Here is a 27,203-nt window from a genome sequence, read left to right on the forward strand (position 1 = left end):
TACAGGAGCTGAAAATTAATGTTCAATGAGACAGATTTTCTGAATAGGGCATTGAGGTGCAGATGAATAAGAGTATTTGACAAAGTTCAAAAATTAGAAAATTTGTAGCTTTAAAGTGTAGGACTTGTAATTATCCCATTGTTTAGTAACTTACTGAATTATTTTCGTATTTAAGTCAAGAACTTGTATAGAACATCCCTATGAAGTACTAATGGTACTTAAAGGAATGTCATGCGGTTTTAAAGTCTATGAAAAACACTACGCCTTCCAATTCAATTTCTGATTCTTTGTCTATGGATCCTTTCCAACATATTCTCATAGCAGCTCATTTTGGAGGACAATATAATGAATTTCAGTCGGTTTAAATTGTCATTGTGTCATCATCCTTTGGTATAGGAATTGCGGGGTTTCGATCAGATGATCTTTAAATTTAATTATCTACTCCAAATGGTGGTCAAACACTGACCACTATGTGCTGTCAACCAGAAAGAATGCTACTCAAAGCGCGTGCGATGCATCTGATGAACATTCTGCACAAGACGACGAGGTGACGTCTAGTGAAAACAATATTGTCAGGGGTCTAGAAAAACAGTAATCTAAGAGTTTTTACGTACCTCTCCCAGGGTCGGGTCGGTTAGTCATGTTTACAGCTGGAAATGTATTGCAGTAGTAGTCACTGGCCAGTTCGGGCGCAATTTAGCCATAGATTTTATTTTTGATTTTGCAGCTGGTTTTAGGCTTGATATCATCCGATTAAAATATTGCCTAGATATTATTAATGAAATAAAAAATGAGAAAACCAAATGAAGCTCTAATAATTGATTTATGTTTTTAATGTTACCAAAGATAATATTAGACAATTAAGGTGTGATTTTTAACCACCCCACATCCTAGGTTTCCGATGCTAGGTATCCTATGCTAGGTTAAAAACTAGGTTTCCTATGTTAGAGCCACATCCTAGGTTCCGATGCTAGGTTAAAAATAATGATATATAAAAATGACTTAAAGAAATGGTTCTTTATTAACTTAATAAATGGAAAATAAAAAGAGATCAAATAGAGATTATTCCTTTGTTGGAAACAATCATGATAATAGGCATGTTATTAAAGCAGTTAACCTAGAATCAGACGAGGAAACGTATTATCATAGCATGTATGCGTGTTGTAAACATATTGGGGTAAACTGTGGTATAATTAAATTGTGTGCAGAAGGAAAGAACCATGTTAAGAGTGGTAAATCTAAGAAGGATGGACAGAAATACAGATTTGAATATGTTGAGGAACTACCAGAAGGTGTAGAAGTTTTGAAATCTACAGACATGAAGATTGAATAGTAATAGTTTATATTTCATGGTATAAATATTTTTACATCATTGGTTTTATCAATCAGTTATGTAATTTGAATAACTTTGAAGGTCAAGAGACCGGCACAGCTGTGCTGTGACGTCATGACACACCAGTGTCGGAACATTTACCGAAACATAAACCAAGTTAACCCAGCGGCTCCAATCGTGACTAATGTGAGATTTATATCATGTGTTTGTGATGATTTTGTAGGTTTTATATTAGGCTTATCAGGAATACTAGGTTTATTAGTTGTATTTGGTGTTTTATTATTAGTTTCTGGTTTATCAACTTGATGTGGTAGCTTCGTCTTTGAACCTCCCATATTATGTGTTTTGTTTTGTATAAGATCGTTGTTAATATTATTAATACCAAATTTCATATCATTTGTTGCTCGCTGTAATTTATTGTTGTATCCAACTACTGATTGGGTATTTATTATCATATTGCTTGGTAAGAGCCAACACCCAGGAGCCAAGGCATAATCTAACTTAACTTTTGCCTGTTGGATTGCAAATTGATATCGTTGAATACTTTTAGATATATCATTTTCTATTATTGCAGCTTCAAATAATGATAGAAATTCCTGTTGTGTTTCCTGTGTAGCTCCACTATTACCAACTATTGGACTTCTAGTGTTCATTTGTGCACCTAAAATGCAATATACATAAGTTTCGATAGATCTATTAATCCTACCAAGACCAGCCTTAGTTAAACCATTCCCTTTTTGTGGAATGAAATTTAGATATTGTGTAGTAGCTTCATCATTATATATATAGTTTATTAACGGGTTACTACCACCATAAACACCACCCTCATCTTTAAATAATGGTCCATTTCTAACCTTTTTTGTACTTGTCTTATTAGGTTGGAAGAATGTCCCCTCATCACTAGTAACAGTATGATATCCTGTATTCCACAGTAGCCTCAATGTATGAACTTCACTATCAGTTAATTCATGACCACCAATTCCCCAATATGCCCAAATATGACCTAATCCATTATTATACCCATGAGTATATCTAAAATCAGCATCCTTACTTATACCAAACTCAGATTTTAGTCTGTTCAATACGACTTTATTATATTGACCATTCTTGCTATCAAACATCGTATCACCTGGTAGTATATAATTTAATTCATATAAGATTCGTCTAACAGTGAAATGGAGGTGGAACATAAATATTGGATTATCTAATAAGTCCATTCCAACCCCACAACCACTAGTAGAGCACCACAGAGCGAAATTAAGTGCTTGCGGCCAATATCTCATGTTAGGTCCTGCTAACCACTCATGTGATTCTTTTGCTGAGGTATGATGTACAGGTACATTCATGAATATGTCTCGCAGTTTTGCAGTGAATGTGTTATTTTTTGAGACGAGCATTGTTAATTTTAGATCATGTTTCAACCTATTATCAAACGATACAGCAGGGATTGGATATTTTTTATTTGTAAACATTACAGCCTTTGGGAAGTTAGATTTATCGGTGTGATTTACTTCATTAGGTATATATTTTTTACCTAAAACATTTTCTAATACAGTACCAACATCACCGATATAATGATGGATAGGTCCACCTATTTTATCGATAAAGACATCATACCCCATACCATTATAGTTGAAAGTTACACCCTTAGAGTATATATGGAATTGAGATAAGTCAGCATGTGGGTAATACTTTTTGAAAGTTTTAACATTTTCTTCTGTCATCTTATATTATAATTAAATAATATAAGATTAACTTTTATGTATTTAATTGATTTCTTTGTCATATCTAATCTTATACATGTATCCACCATACGGGTCTCTGTTGAAGGAAAGAGTTATTTCTTTTGATTTACGAGTTGGTTCACGAGCTCCTTTTTCAAATCCTCCCTTAGTTTCTCTATGTCGACGGGTTCGTTTTTTAAAAAGTTTTCGTTTTTTTTACGTCTGATACTAGATTTAAGCTTTTCATATTTTGTCGACTCAGTCATGATCAATTCGAACTCTTTCTCATCAATTTTATTATCATGTAAGGCTTTTGAGACGATGTCACTTATACTATTTTCCTTTGATATGATTAGTTGGATGGTTCTCTCATGCTTTGATATCTTCTTAGTGAGACGTTTTACCGCGATACCACAACAAGCTGATGTCAGTCCTAGGATACCACCGACAGCACTAAGAGGAACACCAACGATAATGCCAGGGCCTGTCAGACTTGTCCCAATCCCTGAAGCTGTTAGTATTCCACTAAGAGTTCCTGTAGTTACTGCACTTCCATGGAGGAATGATCTAATACGTACATACTTCTTTCTAACATGTTCATAATGTTTATGCTCTTCTCCTAGTTGAGATAATACAATATTTACTTTGTGCAGTCTAAAGTTTCCACCATCTACTGGTAATTTAGGATAAATTTTTGGTTCTTCTAGAAATATATCTTGGTTTGACATCTTAATATTATATATTAATATTTTATTATTTATATGACTTCTAATACTAAATGCATTGGGTATAAACCATCATTGATTAATTCATTGTTAGTGTCCGTAACCCAAAGTTGAATACTATTAATATAATCATTACTAATAGGTATGTTCAACCTCTCCGGATCGTAACTTATTTCATTATTAAAGCTTTTTGTGTTGATATACATCAGAACTTTGGAATATTCGTTATTTTGCATAACATTATTTGAATTGATGATACTACAATGTATATATATATACCACTAGGAATTTGGGCAAATGTTAGTTTATTCCTTGATTCTGCTTTAAGATTAGTATTAAGATTTAATAGTTTCGCTAATGGATCATTTAGCTTAATATCTATGCTCGGTATTAGATAGTTTCCTTCTATGCTAACAGGTTTTGTACCAAGAAATATTTCTTTATCGATTATGCTTTTTATTTGTGAAATATTAGAGTAATGACCTTTAGGGAATCTTATCACTTCACTTTCTGGATATGTAATGGTTCCTTCACTACTAAGATTAACCATCTTATTCATGAAATTACAAGATATCAGTGATATATGCTTACTTCTTTGAATTGGGTCATCGAACCAAATAGTGTTATCAGCTACTGTTTTTTCAACATGTAATATTGTCATTATATATAATATATACTCATCTTTTCTTTTTATATCTTTCTACGACATACAAAACGACAGCCACTATGAGAAGCCATGCGTTCTTAGCAAGGAATCCTACGACCTCCCCAGCAGTCCTGAAAAAGAATGAAGCTATAGCTCCAACCATCCCTGGTAATATATGAGCTAGTTTCTGTCCTATGGTTTTCAGAGAATTTCCAACACCATTAGCAACCTTTGCTAACCCAGCTTTCAAGTTACTTACGATAACTCCTATGATAGTACCGACCGCTAAAACTATAGCTGTTACTGTTAGTCCATGACGTTTTATGATCTGTTTGATCCTATCTTTTAGCGACATCTTTTCCTCTATGGATTCTATCTCATTTTCGAGTGATTCCCTTTGTGATTCCAACTCTCTAATTTGTCTCTCTAACCTACTTTTGATCTGTGTTTGGGCTTCTAGATTTTCATTTAACTTGTCGTTTTCATTTATTAGATCTTGCTTTTCTCTTTTTAATCTATTAATATTCTCATTTAAATCATCATATTCTTGACTATTTGTGTCAATACCATGCGTCCTTTCATATGCTTGATCTATTTCTCTTTCTAGTTCACTAATACGACTTTCATTAGATGAAATACTAATATTATCAGAGTCTATTTTCTGATTCGATACTTCTACCTTCGGAAATATATGCTGTTCTTTTTCTTTAATATTTACTAATCTCGAATTTAAATCATTCATTTTCTGCTCAGCTGATGGTCCGAGGTTGTTTTTTATTTTATCTGTCATTTTACCGAATGCTTCTGGTTTGAAATCTTCACCAAACTTTGTGAATACTGAATACCACTTTGCTTTATTACTATAATAAACTTCAACGAAACCATCTGATTTTGGTCGTATATCTAAACCATTTTCTCTGGTTATTTTGTTATCAGGGAAATACATATCTAATTGTTCTTTACCTTTATTATATCGTTCTATGTGCTCATTACTCCAACCTAATACTTCTTTTAATTGTTTCGGTAAATTAGTATCATAAGAACTTAATTTACGCCAAATACTACCAGTGGGAGCTTTAATCTCTAATACACCATTATCAGTTATACGAAAGTTTTTCATCAATTTATTGTAATCACCATCATATTTAAACTCTGGATATTGATGACTTATTTCAGTAGCCAGTATGTTAGCATATTTTATATTTCTTTGTTTTTCTTTCATATCCTCAAGCTCCATATATACAGGAATATTCTGTCCTTTGTTTCTCAATCTAAAGGTATTATTAATTCTATCTATAGCATACTTATACCCATTTCCAAATTTTTGTTTCATCCTAGAATAAAAACTTTGACCGCTTTCATCCTCCTTAGGTATTAGACTCTCATATTCATCATCAACTATCTCGTTTATATCTGCTTCCCCATCAGGTGACAGTGGATCAAAATCAGGAAATATTTCACCTTCCATCTATTATATACATATATGATAGATAGATTTTTATATGATTTACAAGAATTTGCTAGCAATATAACCAACACCAAGCATTCCTCCCCCGACATACATCATCTCATATTGTTTTTGTTTACTACTGGGCTTATAATAGTCTTTGAACTGTGGTTTATCATTTATATTAAAATTAATATCTGGGTGTGCTCTACTATATAACTTGAAAGCCATATCTGTGTCATTCATTAGATTATCAGCTATTTTCTTATCAGTATATTCCTTAGTAAGCCAGTCTTGATAAGCTTGTCTCTTCTTCTGATATTCACCCATTTGTTTTTGATATTCTTCAAGAGCTTTATCATGTCTGATTTTTTCTTGATCCTCGTGTTGTTTATCTAATGATTTTGCTAGATACATACTACCTGTGAAGGCTGTTGCATTAAGAACTGCGCCAGCTACCATCATGACTACTGCTGATGCCATTAATATATTAATATAATATATTTACTTTTATATGATTACATATTTTTAGGGATAATCTTCTGATCTTCTAAATATTGTTTCAAATACATGGTTGTACCCAATACAATAACCCATTTTCCATAATTAGAAATAGAACTAGATGGGTCTCCAAGAAAATTTTCTTTCAAAGCTTTTTTACCCACATATCCAACTCCAGCAGCCAATCCAACGATAACAGCAGAGTCCATAGCGGTTTTAACTAGTTTGTTTTCAGTTGTTGTACTTGACATTTTATATATTATATATATACATTTAATTTTATATGTTTTTTCTATTCCATCCCTATTTTCCTCTTAGGTATATTAGATGGTTTCGAAAATGGTTTATCCACTTCATTTTTTATCTTGGGTTTAGGTTCTTCATTATCTATATTAGATTTAGGTGTGGGAGTTTGGTTATTGCTCTTATTCAATCTTAGATATAAATCTAAAGCTGTTAGTGTGATGCCAACTAATGTTAATGCAGTTGTAAGACTTATTTCAGGCATCCATTTAGTATTACTATCATCTTCTTCAACAACATTCTCTCTTTCAAGAGCATTTTTAGCTTTTTTATGATACTCAGCTAGGCGTCTTCCAGCAGCAACCTTCTTAGGATCCTTTACACGTTCTACTTTTTGCTCAGGCTCCTTAGTTATTTGTTCAACTTGTGTATTATCTTCAGACATATAATATATAAATATAATAAATATTTATATAATTTCTATTACTATTTTCATTTCTGCTCAAGAGTGCTCAAGAGTCTGCTCAAGAGTGCTCAAGAGTCTGCTCAAGAGTGCTCAAGAGTCTGCTCAACAGTTTCATTAATATACTTATCCATATCATCTAATGGTTCCTTCTTATTGAGACTACTAAGATCTATATGTTTAGCGACTTGAAGTAGCCCACTCGCTAAGGCGACTAAACGGCCACCTTTTAAGACTACATACCCAGCTGCATTAGATAGCTCTTGTCTTACTAATGGATTTTCTTTCAGATCAGAAGATAGTGATTCCTTATTATCGATAGGTAAGAGATAACTCGCTAACTCAATAGCAGCCTCAAGGGTTGTATCAACTAATGATCCTGTCACATGATTACCCAAAATGACTTGATATCGGTTATAGTATTTTTCAACGTCTATCGATGCTAATCTCTTAACATCTCCGAGGGACATTTTTTGTCCAGTATATGTTTCTATCGTGCCAAGAACTGCTAAAATAGATAATTGTTCACGTTTCTCTTCTATATCAGCAGTACTATCATCTTTCTTAACTGTTGATTTCTTCTTTTTAATATGTTTCTTTTCCTCTACTATTGGTTCTTCGGGTATAGTTTCTAATTTATTATCAGCATATTGATCAAGTATGGATTCCATATTATATATTATATTAATATTTAATTTTTTAAACCATTTGGAATCTCCACGTATGTATGAAATGGATGACGTAGGCAGAAACAAATCCTAGCATATTTTTCTGATTTTAGTATCTTCATATAATGTTTCCTATGCTCAGCGTCTAACTCTCCACCATATTCATCAAACAATGTCTGATTCGATATTCTATTCGGTGTGAAAAAACTAACTATACAACCTATATTATCCCTAAACGGTTTTGAGATTGAGGTTAAATGCTGTGTTAACACCCAAACTGATATATTAGAATGCCTTGCACTAAATGCTAAGTTTATGAATTGATTTGACCGTTTTTTAACCTCACTACTGGATGCAATATCATCTAAGATGACTAGCGTCGGATAACCACAAAAAACAGTTTCGATATCTAGTAATATTTGGTTAAGATCATCTATATCACTACTATCAGGTTGTACAACTATAAATCGCGGATCATTATTAGCAAAACCTCTATATGTTTCATTTCTAGAGTATGTTGGACAAACTAAGATGATATATTCGAATATACATTTATAGGAATCTCTTAGGATATCAACTAGGAATTGTGTTTTACCACAGTTAGTAGGTCCAACGATTATACAATTGTAGGGTATCCTATGTATTAACTCTTCCATATGTATATTATAATACTAATTTTTTAATACATTATTGCTTTCAAATCAGAATTTTCAACTTCAAGAACAGCATCAGCTACTATATACATATAGCATCTAATCTTTCCTGCTGTTTTTCCTACAGTCCTAGTCATCTTTATACTTACACCATCTCCTATAGTGTTAAGATGAAGACCTGCTCCATGTAGTATATCATCATAGTATGTTCTTGTATCAATCCATATAGAGTATTTACTATTATAGAAATCCTTTTGTGTTATATTATCACTTAATCCATATCGTTTGACAGCACTATCCCACATGTCTGTAGGTAGCATACCATTTTCATATATTTTCTTAGACATACCATCAATATCGATCTCTATCTTCGTTATATTTGGATTTACGAATTTCTCACTATCTCTAGCACCATTTTCATATGGTTTCTCGAACAACATTAGTATTCCTGTTAGACTACGTATAGGATTATTTATACTTTGATTAATAATGCTATCATTTACGTTATCTATCTCGAAATCTTTATATTTTTTTATAAATTCGTAATAAAAACCCTTTCCTAGTTGGTAGCTCATAGCTGCTTCTCTAGATAGTTCTCCACTTAGGATACTCTCATACTCTAGTTCTATATTATTAAGTTTATAAGAGAATGTCTTAGTTTTATCAGACGTGGTACTAATATTTTTATCCTCAGTTAATTTGATCTGGAATTCTATTACGTTTCTCAAACCTCTCATATTAAGAACACCATGTTTATCAATGATTTCGTGTGATAATGGTATCTTATATTTTTTACCATATATTTCACCCAATCTTACTTCCTCAGCATCAGTTGACTTATCACCAGCATCTGTCCTTATCTTACGCATATCCTCACTAGATACACCTTGAATAAGCATATTGTCACGTTCTATGACTAGTTTGAATAAGTCCTTATATGTATAATATAAATCATATCTGGATAAATTTAAAATTTCTGTTCCACCATATGAAAATTTCATATCCTCTATTAGATTACGTCCTATATTATTAACTACTGTCTTATTAGTTTCATCACTAGTTATATCTAGATCAAAAATTAAACCTATACTGTTTGGAACATATACGAAATTATCAGATAGTTTTGGTATGGTTACACGTAATGTTTCACCTGCCTTAGCACTACTAGGATTGAATGTTACTCTATGTAGTTTCCTTTCTGCTTTCAAAGCAAAGGTCTCCTCGATTCATGGTTAACATCTAGCACTTGTGATATTGATTGACTCATTATATATAGTGTATATAAAATATCATTGTTTTATATATTTTATATATTTTATATATGGATAACAGAAAATTATCGAATCATTATTATAGTCCACAAGGCTATTGGAAGGGTTATGAAGCTATTAATAAACTAGCTGATGTCACCAATATTGATAAAGCTATAGTGAAAAAGTGGTTGGAAAAACAAGCATTATGGCAGATATATTTACCACCACCGAATTACATCCCAAGATATCACTGGAATGTTGAAAAAGTTAATCAAATACATCAGGCAGACTTATTATTTCTACCTCATGATACCGTAAAACGAAAGACTTATAAATATGCTCTTGTGGTCGTTGATATTGCAAGTAGATACATAGATGCTGAGCCTTTGACGTCTAAATACTCATCAGAGGTATCCAGAGGATTTGAAAAGATATACTCTAGACGTTTGAAATGGTCTGAAACAATTATCATAGACCCTGGTACTGAATTCATGGGTGATGTCACAAAGATAATGAAAAATAAATCTGTTAAAATACAAAGATCAGAAGCTAATAATCATAGAGCCCAAGCATTAGTCGAGCGCGCTAATCAAACCATTGCTGAGAAACTATTTAGCTATCAGTATGCAAGAGAAATGAAAATGGAAAATAATGAAAGATCTCGTGAATGGGTTGAAAGACTGCCAGCCGTCATACGAAGTATAAACAGTGGTGTAAAAAGAATAACTGGAAAGGCTCCTATTGAAGGAATTAAATTGGAAAAGGTAAATGAAAATCATGTGAAATATGAAAGACCTGTTGGTCTAGATGAAATTAGACTCCCTGCTGGCGTAAAAGTTAGATATTTGTACGCTTATGGTGAGTTGGAAGGTGGTAATAAAAGAGCGACAGATCCTATATGGTCATTAGGAATATATGACATATCAAAGGCTGTCGTTTCAGCTAACCAACCTGTATTATATTACCTCTCTAATGGTGCACCTAAAAGGAATTTTGTCAGAGAAGAATTACAAATTGTACCCGAAGATACTGTTCTACCACCTGATAATGTTTTAAAATAATTTGCTTGACTTACTTTGTTTATAAACATTTTGTGAAGCTATTCTATCATAATGATCGATTACACCCTCATAACGTTTTATGTATTCACCTCTTTCATGATCATATAGCCATTCATCAATATTTTTATAACCATAGGCATCTGTATGGATACCATCTGCGTGTATATCACGTTTGTCATTATCTCTTGATAAAGCTACTTTATTAACTGTTTCGGTGTAAATTTGATGTCCGTGGCTCCTGATTACATTCATCTTTCTCATAATTTGTCGTCCTTCAAATAAGCATTCCTTATAATCATCAAATGAAATATGGTTTTTTACAACTGATTTCTTAATACCTTTGCAACGCTTACCAATATGTTCTTCTGTTTTATAAGCATATAGTTTAGATCTCAATCCTACAAATTCAGTAATCTCTTGGCCTGCTGTCTCATCTTTCATCATACCAATAACCTTTTTATTAACCCTTTGTTTTACTCCTTGGTGATCTTCTGGATAATTACTTGTATCAAACTTTGTCTCGATATCTTTCTCGATATCTTTATAAAAATCATCTGTTTCAATCTCATACATGAGACTGTCAGTATCTGTGAATAGTAGATTCGATCTATTACCATATTTTGGTTTAACATAATTATAATGGAAGTCGTACATCAAATTCTTCGAAATATCTAAGATGCTCATACCTACGTATATAGGTTTATTGAAAACTAACTCTGTTTTACCCATATGAATAGCAGCTAAATTTTCTGAGAATATTGTTCTTTTCTTATAATTAGGCATATTAATTAATTAAGCTGTCTGTTTTTCATTTGTTACTAGCCTAATATCCTGTCTATTGCGTATGTTTTCCATGGTCTTTCCAAAAACGCTATTGTTCATCAGTTTGAAAAAGTTTTTTTCGAAATCGTTTTTAGCCTTTGTACGGAGTTCTGTGTTAAGACTAATATATTGTTTCAACCACTCAGACTCATGAAATGTAACACCTCTATGGATATTCGTTATTTTCAATCCAAGACTTTCATACAATTTCAACGTCTCATGGTGTACTACATATTTCGTCTTATCAGCTAGGTTAGGAATAAGTTTTTCTACTCTATTGATCATTAGCCTCTCAGGTGCTAATGGATACTCATTATGAAGATTATGTAATTCAACAGGATACTCTAAATCTACTTCTAGTATACATGGATGCTTTTTCCAATTCTTGAGCTCTAGTTTATTCATCCATTTAAACCCATGTGTAGGTAACTTCTGTGACATAGCCCACCCATATAAATTATTAGCATCTAGGTATTTGATGAATCTCGACTCTTCCTTATTATTGAATGATTTCATGTATTTGTTATTAGCTTTTGCATAACGTTTACTAATCATTGAGATCCCTCCTCTTATTCCAGATTCTATCATTAATAGCATTTCACTATCTGACAACAACTCAAGATTAATTTTCGTCTTTTTCAGCATAGCATCCCAAGATAGTCCCGGAGCTGTGTAATACCAACATGGATCTAACTTATAATTCTCCATACATACATCTCTGAACGCTTCAAACACATCAGCTAATAGTATTACATCACTCTTAAGATATAGATCATGATACTCTTTCATAGATCTTATTTTGAATGTTTTCCATATTTCTTTTGCATGTTCGTAATCATCATCTGAAATATCACGACTATTCAACTTGCTATAAAATTCACTTTTTGGAGGTAGATATGTTTCATTTAATTTGTCTAATGAGTTGACATAATCATATGGATAAACACCTTTTCTCAACAATAGTCTCAGCTTTTTCCCTCCATAAAACTTTCTTAGATTCGATGTCATCATATCAGATGGATTTTCACAATTCTTACTACCAAATAAGCATGATCTACACTCTCCACATTTTTTATTATTTCTTACACATGAGCAAGTCTTACATTTCCCACAATCTGTAATATTACTAACTAATACATCCAACGATGAAGCCATAAATTTTAAACTATCTATGAATCTAATCTCACGTTTAACATTGCACACTTTACCATTCTTGTCTTCAAATGTATCTACTATTATCTCCTTTTTGAAACTAATATACTTTTCTTCGTTGTTTGGTATACAATCTATTTTACCATCTGTAGAACCTAGATTTTTGATAAATAAATGCGCATCATAACCTGCTAAATTATGAAATATCACTGGTATATGCTTCGGCATTTTGTAATTCAAATTACACTCGTTATGTGCTGCACCTCGATACTTACCTGTAAGATGATCATGATCTAATACCTTATCACCATTCAACTCCTCATCACAAATATGACATCGTGTAGCTTTATCATAATTCATATTATCCTTGTCCGTCATATTAACCTTCTTATTGTAATGATATTTTTTATAGATATTTTTAACAGCCTTTTCTACCGATTCTACAAATCTTTGACTAATATCCTCATCCTCTGACTTAGCAGTATATCTATACAATTTTGGTTTATATATACTATCATCATAACATTTTACCATATAACAATAACCGGATGGTTTATGTTTTTGGTATCGTTGAGTATATGATCTTTCATCATTTTGTTGGCATGTATCGATACTCTCTGTGAAGCATTCAAAATCTGCATAGATGGTAAAGGGAACTCGCATGGAGTGCTTATAATTGTTAAACGAGATTGTTGACCCCTTTTTTGGTAATGTAATCTTAACCGCCTCGTGGTTCTTACAATACTCGTAGTGTATGCCTAAAGCCTTCTTAGTCTTAAACGAGTTTAGACACCTTTCACAATAATACCTACAATGCCCATTTTTAGTTATTTGAGATGATATTAACCTACTCATATTCTTTATCCAGCAATAGTGATTAGCCTCTTCATTCGATATTAATAATAGATTTATCGTTTTCTTACTATCTTCATTTTCAACCTCACTTATCCCAATAGGTACAGACTCATTGATATATCTATACACGTTTACTCGATATCCTGGATTATTACTCTCAAATTTAGTAATCTTATCCAGCTGAACAGGAAATTCGATATCATCCCAACATAGTTTTTCACTATTATTTCTAAGAGCTTTAGTTATCCTTTCATTATCCCTTTTTTCAGGAAATAATGCTCTTGTAACTGACCACTTGAAACATTGGTTATCTTTATTCTTAGGATTAATAATAGCTTCTTTACTCTTCAATTTTCCTGGCAATGGAATATAAGATTTTGCTGTTATAGGCTTATATTTATCTATATGAATATCTAAATTCTCCACTTTATTGAATATCCAACCCGATCCACTATTTTGGAAATTACTAATCTTTTCTAATATATCACCTGTCAATTTTTCATAAACATCTTCTATATTCGTAGCTTGTACAATAATGACTATATTACTATGAAAATATCCAAATGTGTATACAATCTCTTTTTTCTCCTTTTTATAAAATACACACTCTAGTACTAACTTCATTTTAATTGGCTTTTGCTGTTTTTTAACCGTTCTAATAACTATGGCCTTATACTTTTCTATAAACGATTTGGGGCCAATCTTTTCCTCACCTTTTATTCTGTAAGACGATAAAAAACCCTTCATTGCTGACTCTTTCTTGTATGCAATATTCATTTCCTTTTGTTCAGCTACTAGCTTCTCTTTTTCGTTATAGATATCATTTACTGTTTTCTTCAATGCTTCCACACGTTCATTTACAGTCTTCTTAACATCTGGTGGAACATATGATATGATCCAGTCAGCAAACTCATTTAATTGCTTCTGAACACTGTATGCAACTGTTTCGATCATATTCTTATTAGATATATTCGTAGTTTTTACCGGTTTTAAAATTGGTATATCAATTTCTGGTACTGGTTCATCCATTATACTATTTGACATATTATTATTATTATCAATAGTCTTATCCTTATATCTATTTTCCGAACGCATTTTCTTTATAATATACTATATAATTATTTCTTTAAGCCACTTTCATACAAAATTTTTTTTACCCTAGCATAGGAAACCTAGGATGTAAACCTAGCATATAATACCTAGCATAGGATACCTAGCATCGGAAACCTAGGATGTGGGGTGGTTAAAAATCACACCTTAATTGTCTAATATTATCTTTGGTAACATTAAAAACATAAATCAATTATTAGAGCTTCATTTGGTTTTCTCATTTTTTATTTCATTAATAATATCTAGGCAATATTTTAATCGGATGATATCAAGCCTAAAACCAGCTGCAAAATCAAAAATAAAATCTATGGCTAAATTGCGCCCGAACTGGCCAGTGACTACTACTATTGCAAGTGCTGTTCATAGCAATGCACCCTCCTGTCTTGCCGCAGAGTTTTTCGTTGTTCTCGCAGGGCGACCCGGATGATGCATTGAAAGGCACTTCACACGACGCGTTTACAGAAGCAATACAGCTCAATGTCGCTAAACAGAAAGTCTGTCCAGTCGAGCACACCTGTCCGTAAGGTCCATACGTCATGTTTCCATTTAACTGCCAATCGTATAGAGCCTTCAAGGAACACGTAGTGTTGACTGGAAGACATGACATCGAGACAGAACAAAACTCTTGGCCTGCACTGCAATTGGCTCCCCATGGGGTCACGTTTCCTCCAAACCGAGAAGCGACTGTGTCGACATTACAGGTGGAATTTGGTGCGAGACATTCTCTTGTCAAAGGACAGAAAACCTGACTATCATTACAGCGATTGGCTTCAAAAGAAAGAATTTGATGAGATGCATTGCCATTCTCGATTGCAGTACAGATCTCATTGAGAGAGGTACAGATTTGATGCGCCTTTACTAATTCAAGACAGGCGTTCAACTCTGGTGGGCATCCATTCTAAATTGGAAGAGAAACGAGAAAATTATTCAAAGATAAATTATGTGTATGTGTTCCCTCAGTTTTACGGCTAAATTTTTTGACACTGAAATAAAGTTTATGTATGTACGTATGAATAAAAATATTTGTCCTTTGCTTAAGAAAATTTTAAAATTACTATAAGAAAAATTATAAAAGTTGATGTAAAAAGATGTTGTGTGGAACCTCGGGAAAAAAAGGTATCGCTAATCTCCACCGCATAGTACAGCAGCGGCGCAGCTTAAAGCCCCGTTTACACTGGCGATTTTTGCTGCGGTTTTTGTGGTAATTTTCAGAAATATTAAATCTTTTGTCTCGTCCTTCTTTACTTCTTTACCATTATTTATTATGGACAAAATCGCCGTATAAATCGCTAGTGTAAACGGGGCTTAACTTAATAATTTAGGAAACTATATTTAATGTTTAAAAAAAGTTGGAACCTCGAGAAAGGAGTTTGTCAATTTGCATTGACAATCATCTTTTTTTTATTATTGATTTTTCCAATATCTCATATTTTTATTATTCTTAACTATCTATTTTCTTGAGTAAAGTATATTCTTGCTTTACAATGAAAACATACATGAGTTTCTTAAGAGTATAAGGACCAAAGAGCACGTGGAAAAGGCATTGTAGTCATATTAAACTAAAGTGATTTTCTAGTTTTTTTTACACGGTATTCCATCGTCTAATCACTATTCCAATTAGATAAGAAATAGCTAAAAAGCAGAATTGCTACAAGAAATGTTGGGGAATGTCTTGGGAGAAAAAACTTAATTGACTAATTCCCCCTCTTTTATTTATGAAAGAATATGAAAGCGACGGATATATAAAGAGAAGATATAACTATTATTATGCCCAAATGAAAACGAATTAATTCTAGACCTCTGTATGGACATGCGAAAAGGAAAAATCATATAGGAAAGATGTTTTTGAGTGTTATTTTTTTAGTATTAGCATAAAGATAATCCGAAAGGAATATAGTATTGTACATATTACATGCAAGTTTTTTACTAAGAAAAACATAAACTTCAACTGCAAAAAAAGTTTTGAAATCGAAATAAAGATAATTTCTTGGATCTCGCGAAAAAACGAGGAAGGCATGTGTCTTGAATAAAACTGTATTTTTTAAGATTTTTTTAATGGAAGTCTTTGTGCAAATACTTGAGATGCTAAAACAATACATTTGCATTAGCATTAGAATATTAGCATAACAATAGACCAATGGTTGTTTTTTGTAATTAGCGATAAATATTTGGTGGTTGTCATGGTGACTGGTTTATTGACGGTTCGTTGCCAGTACACTTAGAGCGTCAACTACTAAATTGATTAAAGTGTATATCAGGTCTAGAATTTTTTTACGGTTTTGTCATCTCTAGATGATATAGATAAATATTCCAAAAAAAAATTTTCGATTTCGAATTTTTTTCACCTCGAAATCAGCCTTCAAAGTTAGATTTCTGGCGATGCCCAGTCGTGTTGGCCGTGTTTTGGGAGACGCTAATGGACTGGCACTAGTTTTTCTGTGACGTAAATTCGGTGACACAGTTTAGATCGGCCTTTCGAAGTAATGTAAATATGCCTAGTAGGTGCGTGGTTGGAGGGTGTTCGAATATAACGAAGAAAGGCATAAAACTTCATACGATCCCTTATTTTAATGATGACCGACCAATAGCAAAGGCTAGAAGGAAAAGATGGGTCGATTTTGTGTTGAAAAGACGAGCAAAATGGACGCCTACGGCGACTTCGGCAATATGCTCGGAGCACTTTTCTCCAGAGGACTACAGTCAGCGTTACTCTTTCGGAGAAGACGACAGAAAGCTGGCACACTTAGTAAGGGATGAGACCGGAATTGTGTCATACCCAAAACTTTACCCAGTTCCATCGACTAGTTCAGCTGAAGCCAACAATTCTCAAAGAAATCGCCGAAAGGTAAGTCGTCGATTGATAATAAAAAAATGTCACACATATTGGACTTATATATGCCCCAACTGTAGCACTATCGTTTGTTTACTATATAGATTCTTAGAGACATGATCGCTGCTAGTACTGGTGAGTCCAGAGAAGCCGTGGGACCTGTTAGGGAGCTTGAGAATGAAGACAGGTTACCTGTAGACAATGCAGAGGAGCCTGATACAGTAATCAGTACCGAGGATTGTTCTTCAGCGCGGGATTTCAGCACCCAGACTCCAGATTGCTTGGCTTGCAAAAAGCTCAAAGAAGAAAAACGATTGCTACATAATAAATGCATCGATTTAAAAAACAAGATCGATTCTCTGGCAAAGGAACCCACTCCAAAATCGTCCTGTGGTATTCAGTGTAATTTAACACAGCTGAACGACCATGAAGAAGGTCTTGGAGAAAGGATCGGAGAGAATTTGGAACAAGACGATGAGTATGTAAATATGGAAGTGGAGGAAGATGATGAGGACACAGTTGACTATGACATTACAGAGGAAGAGCCTGAGAGTATCCCTGATGACGTTGACTATCACCCCTACACAGATACAGAGACAGAAACTGAAACGGAGGATGAAGAGCATATGACAGGAAAGAGGTATGGAATAAATTTGATCTTTATAGTTTAAATCTTGACAAAAAATAATTTGTTTTGCTGTTGTTTTGTCTTACAGATTCAATTCAAGCAACTATAGCACTAGAACTGAGCCTAAGTACATTGTCTTCTTGTCCAAGCTGTTATTGTTGTTCTCCTTCTGCCACTCCTGCAAGACTGAAAACCCTGTTGTGACATACCGAGAAGTAGGGACTATGGTCAATATCACTACTACATGCCAAAACCCCAGATGCCCAAAGAAGGAAAATACTTGGAGAAGCCAACCCAACATGACAGGCACTAAGATCCCAGCTGGTAATATTCTCCTGTGCTTTGCTGTCCTAACTGCAGGTGCTTCTGCAAGCAAGGTTTTCAAGCTATTTCAGCACATGGGAGTTGCCTGCATCACACTTACTACTTTCTTTAAACATCAAGGGGTACACAATGTTTACAAAATGCTTTATTTATAAAAATGATCTATCATAGTTGAATTTAGTTGAGTAATGCAAACAAGGGCTCTGTACCTGAGAAGTAGGAGAATTATTTTCCATGTAAATTTATTTTTTGAATTTTAGGAAAAGCTGTTTCCTTCCATCCTGCTGTTTTGGAAAAAGTACCAAAAAGTAATGCTAAGTGAAGTAAAGTCACTGCCAGAGCCCCTAACACTATCTGGAGATGCCAGGCATGACAGCATGGGGCACAGCGCCAAATTTGGAGTATACTCAATCTTCCTTTGTAATTTGCCGAACATTATTCATTTTTCCCTCGTACAGGTATGTTATCATCATTGGATGTTATGATTCTACTATATCTGTCCTTACTGCCAAAACAGGTAGTGAGAATTAAACTTGTAAAAAAGCACTTTGTTGACTTTACATTCATTATGTTCTGTACACACATTCTTATTTGACTCTATAAGATAATTAATGCTAATCTTTGCATTGTGCCATTGTTCCTTTTAGAGAAATGAAACTGGTAGCAGTACGGCGATGGAGTACGTTGGTTTCAATAGGAGCATCAACTTCCTTCTTCAAATTGGCCTTACAATTGGCACCTTCGTATCTGACAGACATCTCTCCATTGCCAAACACATGCGAGAAAAGCTGCCAAATATTACTCACTATTTTGATCTTTGGCACCTAAAGAAATGTATGAATATCTAGTGGTATTATTATTAATATCATATTTTATTAATTATTGGTGTGACATATTTTAAACCTCTACACCACTTATTTAATGAAGGCAAAGCAAATATTAGTAAATATTTACTACAGTTATCTTTGAATATCTCTTGGTCAACTATACCTGTTTTCATGTCACCTTTGGAGTCAGAATGATTGTTTATGAATACATTTATTCTAATGGCATATGTATATTATGATAATAATAGTAATATATTGCATTTAATTTGCAGCTGTCAAGAAGGCTCTGAACAAAGTTGCAAGAGAAAAAGGATGTGAATTAATCAGGGACTGGATTCAGCCTTGCTTAAACCATCTCCATTGGAGTGCGACATCAACTGTCTGTGGAACCGGAAGAATCATCTGGTCAAAATTCAACTCCTTCAAAAGCCACATTCTTAATAGGCATAAAGATCTACCTGACCCTCTGTTCAATAAGTGCTCACATGCCGATGACATAACACCTAGGAAATGGCTTATCCCTGGTACTCTTTCTCTATTTTTATGTTGATAATTTCAAAATTTGTCACCACTGTTTTGTTCACACGGTTTTGGAAGAGTGATCCAAATTCCATTTCCTGGCCAAATCCCATGCTCTCAAATTAGTTATGTTTTTGAGCAACTCCAAATCCCACTTCTTATTTGCAAATCCCAAACCTGGTGCATAAAATTGAATTTTTCTAGCCCAGAAAAGTTGACTCCTAGTACCTAGCACCTATTTGACTGTTATAATTATGTTATTTTTCTTTATTAGATTCTGTGGCATATGAGAAACTGGACAAAGCATTGAGCAAAAAAGGAATTGTTGCTGGCATTAAACAGGCTTCTCCTTTATCGCAAACAAGTTGCCTCGAGGGATTTCACTCGCTACTAAATCAGTTTTGTCCCAAAATGATTGCATTCTCTTTCCCTGGAATGTATTGCAGGTATCTAGTACTGTGTATAACTTGTATTAATATGTATTTTTGCTATATATATTTTTCTAATATTATAATCATAGTATTATTCTCATATAAAAGCTATCAAGAAATAAGACATAAATGCATGACTAAATATTTGCATTCTTGCAAAAACTTGAATTGCAATATGCAAAATAAAGAAACAAATGAAATCAAACTAAGATATTCGAATAATAAGAATAATAATTTGTTATAATCATTCTCTTTGTTTTCTTTCCTTCCAAGACAAATACTTGCTGTAAGCCACTTCAACTACAATATCATTAGAGAGACAAAAAAGAAGCCAGATGGATCAGACCAAGTGAGATTTATTTATCCGAAGTTTAAAAATGGGGAGGCTACTGTTAGAGATGTGAGAATAAAACCAGATTATGGTAAGAATTGCTATTTCGGCACATCTGATTTAACAAAAAGTCAAAAAATACTTGTATACATGTTATTGTTTATCTTTTATCAATAGGGTATGTGGAAGAGACATACATCACTTTTCTCGAAGCATTGCAGAAAGAAGACATGTTAAGGGAGGCACAGAAAGAATTAAAAGAAATGACCCCACCATCAATGAACACGATGCTGGTAAAAGAAAGTAAAACTGTGGCTTTGGAAAAAAAGGAAAAAAGAAAGAGTATGGTTGTAGACAATGTACCACCCACAACACCATGTGAGTAGGATGTTATTTCCCATTGATGTTTCTAAGTTTGAAGAGTGCCATCATCATACCTGTGAAATTTGCTTAGCTGAATAGCACTGAATAGTGCTAACCAAACAAAAGAAAACAAATGAATTTGTGCTAATTATTACTACTATTTAGATTTTGTACTATTTCACTGGTTATACTGACTGCACTCTGTTTCAGTGTTTAAATATCACCAAGTCCTTATTCAGTGCTTTCACTATAGATCTTTCTTCATAATTAGACTGTTGTGTCTAAGTCATGAAGGTTTATTTCTAATATGGTGAATAATCTAACAGTCATAACATAATAGAAGTATAATATAAACTAACAATTTTGTCATCAACTATTCACTTCATGCTAATTTGTGCATTACTTTTATCAGTATCACAGGTACTTGAACAAGAAGCCAAAGCTGCCGAAATGAAGAAAACAAAGAAGATTGGAGAAGGCAGGATAGAGAAATCAATCCCTCATTGCACTCATTGCAAGAATCCCATGAAAGGACACAAGAATGTGAAAGACTGCCCTAAAAACCAGAAAAGCAGTTAATACTCTCTTGCTTTTAGAGTGAAGTTACTAAACCTGTGAAATAGAAATTACTTGTTAAGGTGTAATAGTCAAATAGACACAAAAGAAAACAATGGCATTAGAGTCTCAGTGCTAAGGTGTATTAGTCTACTATCCATTTCACTGGTTTAGTGACTTCACTCTTATATTAATATGTAGAAATGTTTCATTTTGTAATACTATTTACAATTAATTATTTTATAATTTTTTATTATAGTTGTAAGTGCAATACAAAGTGACAAATACAAAACAACCCTCATAAAGGCAATTTGATTACGGCAATTTGAGTCATTTCTATTAGACCCATGATACAAAGTTGTATAATTAGTGAGGAGAGTCGAAGTAAAACAAAAGAAAACAGTGAATATCTACTACTATGTAGTGCAATTTTTTTCATGCTTCAAGTAAAATCACTCTAATGCAATGTTCTGTTTATAATATAATATGTATCACTCGTTATCTTCGTATCCACAAAAATCGGTGCTAGGAAACTGTTTTCTTATCGCGTGGTATGCACAAGCAGGCAGTGGGATTCTCTTGGATCCTCCTCCTTGATAACCATGAACCAATTGGGTGAATTCCCTGTAAGCTGTTGCACGGAGAAGCCTAAAATATGAAATGATAATTTGTTAGTATATAAACTTATCAAACAAACAAGAATATATTCTTGAAATAAACAACTGTCAGTTACAATTGCTATTTACATCATTATCATGGAAATAAGTAATACTTTAAAACGGCATGGTATGACTTGTAAAGCACGTGAACAGTAAAAGATATAAGAAAATAAGGAAGAAAACATTAGTCATAGTTATCTTACTTGTTCTGGGCCCATGTAATTAAAACTAAGCTTAGAAGAAAAAAAAGGATTTACTCACTCTTCTTCACTGCCAGTTTGTCTATACTTATATCCGTCGAGAGTGCGGTACTTGGCACATGATGAACGTAGGGACCAGCGATTTAAACAAACAGGCTCAAACCCTGGATGTAAGGTCACACAAATGGGAGGTACTTCCAATTCTTCGAGCACTTCGGAAGACTTCAGTGACTCGAGACAACCCTCTATTTCGTGACAGCAATTACACTCTTGAGGTTTTTGAAGTAAGTCTTTCTTGCAATGACCGCATCTACACCTAAAAGAGGAAACGTTTAGATTTGCGAGTTAGTAAAAAAATCAAAACGAAACTAAATATTTTGCAAAAAGAGTGAGCTTGTAGCTAGATCTTGATAGTTACGTACCAAGCGCTATTCGGCGTGACGCCATCAAATCTTTCTTGAAGCTTTTCATTTCTCTTCTCGATCTTTGAAATTTCTTCGTTATATTCCCTGAGCCAGTCCGCATCAGCAAGTGGTTCTGAAGAATATGGTCCTACCAATTCGTGAGATTCAGACCTGGGGTAGCTATCATCTGACTCGTGTTTCAGCATGCATTCGTCCTCTATTTCTCCATCCTCTTCCTCTGAATATATACTTGAAATCTCGCTTTCAGAGCTGCAATCACTCCCGTAATAGTTCGTAGCCATCTTGTGAAATTATATATTGAAATTTATGTTTTTTGAAGGAATGAAAGTCACTAACGGGTCAATGTTTACAATACTTTGTCTACTCGTATCCTTGACAATCGCTTTTCTCGGTTCTCGAATTTACGTCACTAGTTACCAGTCTCCCAAAACACGGCCAACACGACTGGGCGTCGCCAGAAATCTAACTTTGAAGGCTGATTTCGAGGTGAAAAAAATTCGAAATCGAAAAAATTTTTTGGGAATATTTATTTATATCATCTGGAGATGCCAAAACCGTACAAAAATTCTAGACCTGATATACACTTTAAGAAAACTACGAGTAAACAAAAAACAACGCCACCAAGAAAAAGACAGGTTGACGCAAAACTTGAAAACAAAAATTAAAAAAAAGTACTAAATCACGAAATAATCTTCAATCCCCTCGTTTCTGGACTTCATACTATATCTGGATTACTTGCACAAAAAATACTCTTACTGCTCGCACGGTGTTTGAGACAAATCGAATCCTACTACGAGTTCAAAATTTATTTAATTTAAAAGCTGAAATTTTCGGGAAATATGAAATATAAAACCTCAAATGTTTGAAAGCTGTTGTTGCATAATATGAAAGGACTACATAACAAAAACTTAGCAGTCGATTCTTGTCCAGATTTCTTTCCACACTGGAGTTTTGTAAAAATGGTTTCATTGATGCAATAAGCGTAATTCAGTTAATCTTTAATAAAGCCTTTCAAAATCTTTTTAAAGCGAGTCCGTTCGTAACTCAGTTAAAGATTCAAAACTGTCTTATAGTCCTTTAAGCTCCGATCAACTACTTCACCTAAATTACTCTTAATGATTCCTCTAGGTAATGCAGGATTATATTTGTAAACCACGCATTTCCCCCCAAGCTCTCGAATTCTCAATTACAGAGACTTGAAGACTCTACCTTCGTGAGAGTTAACTCATATTTTCAGCTGAATCGGATGACAGTCGAAATCTTCTTTTCGGGCCAAAATTTTCGAAAAAAGAAACTCTAAATGGCTGAAACATCTAAAAGGACATCTTGATTCTGTCTTTAAAACGTAAACGATTTAAAACGCCGCAGTCTGCGCTAACAATAACTGGATGGACTGATTCACCAGGAAGAAACTAGACCCTTTCCCTAGAATCGCGAGTTTTGATTTACAAACAAAGTGACTTCTTGTTTACTGTTTACCAATACAGTACTTAAAACAGTTAAAGTTTTTTTGAGCATTTACTTTATTATTCTTATATTTATCTTCGATGAAAGCTCAATTCCCGCGAAAGCCATTATTTGCGTATGGAGTGTACAAGATAAGCGCAATGCAAGAAAAGGCAAAAACTTTACATTGTTGGCTCTAAATTTATTTTAGAAAAAGAAAAAAAAAATGTTCCAAGTTTTCCTGTCTTTTCGCTTTCATTTCTTTGCCTTTCAAGCTTTCTTGCCGTAAGCGGAGCTTTCTGGACAAGAAATATTCGTTATGGTGTAAAAAATAGTCTAGAAAATGTAAAGTCGTTTATGAGAAAATTTGGAACATAAGATCGGGATAAGAAGCTTTTGAGAACAAACCTGTGAGACATTTGAGGAGGCTGAGACGTTTGAAGCACTTGAATTCCCAAGTAAAGTCCCGAGGAAGATAGCTAGAATAAAACAAACATTAATCCTGGATAATCTATATATTTGGTTTAAACACAGATTACTTTGACAGAGAATCAATACTAACCTATAAATAGCTCGAAAAATCTCATTGCGTTTGGACAAAACTATCCAGCTTCGTTTGCTGGTATTACATAAACCGCGTCTTTGAAGATATGGTAGCAACGGGCTCTTCTGATGTAAATTATGTACTCGCTAAATTTGCATCAAGAGATTAATAATGCGCTTTGGGACCAACAAAACAATATGACGTAATTTCAGCATTGTCATTTTGAATCTAATGACGTACGCCTTCCAGCCTGTATTCGAGTGGTGTCTAAGTGACTGGCATTTGTTGTGTCCACACAGAGGAATCAACCAATGCGGTGCGCGTGCTCCTTTATCCATACTATCAATTTTTCGTCATTAAATGAATAGGTTCAATTTAATCAAACAGAATCAACATTAGGGATTAAGACCGATTTTGATAGTAAAAATTATTTATTAGTTATTTTAGAAATGGTAGCTTCGTTAATCATAATTGAAATTATAACTAGTACTTTAGTGAATCGTTGACTAAGGCACCTGCTCACAGAGTCTACATCAGAAAAAATCTGTTAACATTCGGTCAGCTACGATTTCAAGCTCACGCCCCCTCGTGTGAGCCCATACAAATTTTCTCAAAATAATGACTATCTAGGCGAAAAACAGAAGTGGATTCAGTTCATTCAACTATTCACGGACTGTATTATATGGTTTAGATTGAATTCTATTAAAAAAAACCACAATACTTTTTGAGTTGATTGTACGCTATTGGATGTATTTTACAAGAGAAAATGCATGAAATAACCGGGGTCAAGCTAGAAAATCGTCTCTCCTTGATATAAAACAGAAATTGTCAAAAAAACAGCAGTGGATAGGAATTTGTTAAAATTTAGAACCGTATTTTTGCTGATTTTATAAGCTCATACCATCTGTTGGCCTATACATTCGCCTCTCATGGCCTATTTACACGGCACGATTTGCCGCGCGCGACTTGACGTATACGGCAAAATCAGCTCAAAATCGGGTCGTGTAAATGGTCCTACGACAGACGTACGCGGCCTCAAGACTTGTCGTAGCATTTTAAACTTTGGCTTAAAACCCTACGACATGCCGTAGGAAAATGACGTAAATATGACGATTTTGACCGAGATTGGAACTGAATTCGAAACTAGTTAATTCCAAAACAAAATGGCGGATTTCCATGAAAATGTCTTTACCGGTAATTAAACACGAAGTGCAAAAATTCTGAATGATCCCATCAAATAACAAGGTAGACATGATTATTTACTGCACTTCTCAACTGTGTACGGTGGCATTTTACAAGAAACATTTGCTGTAATGACGAGTAAATTGCTCGCGTTTTTTTCGTGCCGCGTGCGACAAGTTGTGCTCGTGTAAATGGTACCAAAATTTGCCGTATACGTCAAGTCGCGCGCGGCAAATCGTGCCGTGTAAATAGGCCTTTATGGTTTCTTAGGTTTCGTAGCCTCGAAAACACGCTAACTACTAGCTAGCAAAAGAACAGAAGACTTACGGGTCATTTAGGATGTTTTGTCACGCAGCAGTACTTGTGCTATATAACTTTACTTTTAAGAACAACCTTCTGCTTTGGAAAGAGAAGAAAAAGACCGAAAAGAGCAAATTTCCAAATGCATGGGCAATTTTTTCTAATGTTAATAACTGATGATTCATCTAAAGTAATTCCTTAAAAATGTAACAAAATAGCTTATTATTAGCCGAGTTTTTGTTGCTGAATTGACAGAGTTTTGGCGATTGACCGAGTATTTTGTTGAATTGACAGTTTTTGTAATTGACCAACTTTTGGTGATTGACAGAGTTTTTGTAATTGGCATAGTTTTGGTGATTGAAAGAGCTTGTAAATCGACTGAATTTTCGCAATTGCCAACTATTTTTTTAAAGCGTTGATTGACAAAGATAACGTATGAACACGTGCATATGTAATGCGATACACTGATAAGTGTACACTTTCAACACGCGCCATATTCGATTGCCAGCCACTGTGATCTCAATTTCTAGCCTTGTACTTATTTTGATTTCTTTGATGATTCTTTGGCCATTCGATCTTTTGATTATCTGTGTAGTTTAGTAAATCTGGAATTTGGAACACTTTTTGTCACCTTTCAGGATCAAGATTCTTATTGGTCAGAAAGGTCTTACTTAATAGAAAACAGTATTCCATTATTGATCTTTTGATTTTTACTATTTTCTGATTGGTCGCCTGCAAAGGCTACTTATCTAATAACAGCCCTTAGGGATGAACCATGGGGGGGGGGGGGGGGGGGGGGATTTACGCAACCACCCTTAATAAGTACGCTCACAACTAACAGCACACGACAAGGAATAACACGGAAGTCATGCGTGAATCTGAATCTGAATCTTTATTTAACCACGGTAAAATACATCAGTCAATTACAGCTAAAAATATATAACATAAATGCCCACTAAATACAGATATATAATATACATGCT

At 33.9% G+C, this 27,203-nt stretch overlaps 4 protein-coding genes and 1 long non-coding RNA gene across 7 annotated transcripts; 1 reads left to right on the forward strand and 4 right to left on the reverse strand.

Annotated features, from left to right (window-relative positions):
* Positions 1-1,470: 1,470 nt before the first annotated feature.
* LOC148914040 (uncharacterized) lies at positions 1,471-2,730 on the reverse strand. Its single transcript, XM_089026036.1, has one exon. The coding sequence runs from the start codon at positions 2,728-2,730 to the stop codon at positions 1,471-1,473; it is 1,260 nt and encodes a 419-aa protein (XP_088882162.1).
* Positions 2,731-10,617: 7,887 nt separating this feature from the next.
* On the reverse strand, positions 10,618-11,446 carry LOC148914041 (uncharacterized). Its single transcript, XM_089026039.1, has 2 exons — positions 10,849-11,446; positions 10,618-10,721 (listed from the first exon to the last, which is right to left on the reverse strand). Exons 1-2 carry the CDS (start codon positions 11,444-11,446, stop codon positions 10,618-10,620), a joined length of 702 nt encoding a protein of 233 aa, XP_088882165.1.
* A 63-nt stretch (positions 11,447-11,509) lies between these two features.
* On the reverse strand, positions 11,510-14,575 carry LOC116299442 (uncharacterized). The gene has a single exon (XM_031708102.2). It carries the CDS (start codon positions 14,573-14,575, stop codon positions 11,510-11,512), a length of 3,066 nt encoding a protein of 1,021 aa, XP_031563962.2.
* A 2,557-nt stretch (positions 14,576-17,132) lies between these two features.
* On the forward strand, positions 17,133-22,199 carry LOC148914042 (uncharacterized). 2 transcript variants are annotated; one of them, XM_089039572.1, is made up of 10 exons: positions 17,133-17,501; positions 17,591-18,126; positions 18,203-18,560; positions 18,699-18,896; positions 19,086-19,272; positions 19,538-19,789; positions 20,059-20,230; positions 20,489-20,637; positions 20,724-20,924; positions 21,322-22,199. In XM_089039572.1, the coding sequence occupies exons 1-10, from the start codon at positions 17,148-17,150 to the stop codon at positions 21,486-21,488; spliced, it is 2,574 nt and encodes an 857-aa protein (XP_088895698.1). In that variant the 5' UTR covers positions 17,133-17,147; the 3' UTR covers positions 21,489-22,199. The 2 variants fall into 2 exon arrangements, with proteins under 2 accessions (XP_088895698.1, XP_088895701.1); XM_089039575.1 differs by lacking the exon at positions 20,724-20,924.
* On the reverse strand, positions 21,700-22,918 carry LOC148914043 (uncharacterized). 2 transcript variants are annotated; one of them, XR_016121628.1, is made up of 3 exons: positions 22,746-22,918; positions 22,385-22,639; positions 21,700-22,112 (listed from the first exon to the last, which is right to left on the reverse strand). It is a non-coding gene; the product is annotated as an uncharacterized LOC148914043 (long non-coding RNA). The 2 variants fall into 2 exon arrangements; XR_016121627.1 differs by having other exon boundaries at positions 22,385-22,918.
* Positions 22,919-27,203: the final 4,285 nt, after the last annotated feature.

Source organism: Actinia tenebrosa, unplaced genomic scaffold, assembly GCF_029948245.1.
Source record: "Actinia tenebrosa isolate PJP-AT-01 unplaced genomic scaffold, QUT_ActTen_1.0 PGA_scaffold0__85_contigs__length_37466705, whole genome shotgun sequence".
Lineage (NCBI taxonomy): Eukaryota > Metazoa > Cnidaria > Anthozoa > Actiniaria > Actiniidae > Actinia > Actinia tenebrosa.

Excerpts from the sequence above, each read along its gene's own strand:
- LOC148914040 (XM_089026036.1), bottom strand. The coding sequence starts at position 2,730 with ATGCTCGTCTCAAAAAATAACACATTCACTGCAAAACTGCGAGACATA.
- LOC148914041 (XM_089026039.1), bottom strand. The coding sequence starts at position 11,446 with ATGGGTAAAACAGAGTTAGTTTTCAATAAACCTATATACGTAGGTATG. Across the intron at positions 10,722-10,848 it reads TATCCATACAGATGCCTATG|CAAATTATTTTAAAACATTA; the intron begins GTTATAAAAATA and ends AAGTAAGTCAAG.
- LOC116299442 (XM_031708102.2), bottom strand. The coding sequence starts at position 14,575 with ATGGATGAACCAGTACCAGAAATTGATATACCAATTTTAAAACCGGTA.
- LOC148914042 (XM_089039572.1), top strand. The coding sequence starts at position 17,148 with ATGCCTAGTAGGTGCGTGGTTGGAGGGTGTTCGAATATAACGAAGAAA. Across the intron at positions 17,502-17,590 it reads CTCAAAGAAATCGCCGAAAG|ATTCTTAGAGACATGATCGC; the intron begins GTAAGTCGTCGA and ends TTTACTATATAG. Across the intron at positions 20,925-21,321 it reads TGTACCACCCACAACACCAT|TATCACAGGTACTTGAACAA; the intron begins GTGAGTAGGATG and ends TACTTTTATCAG.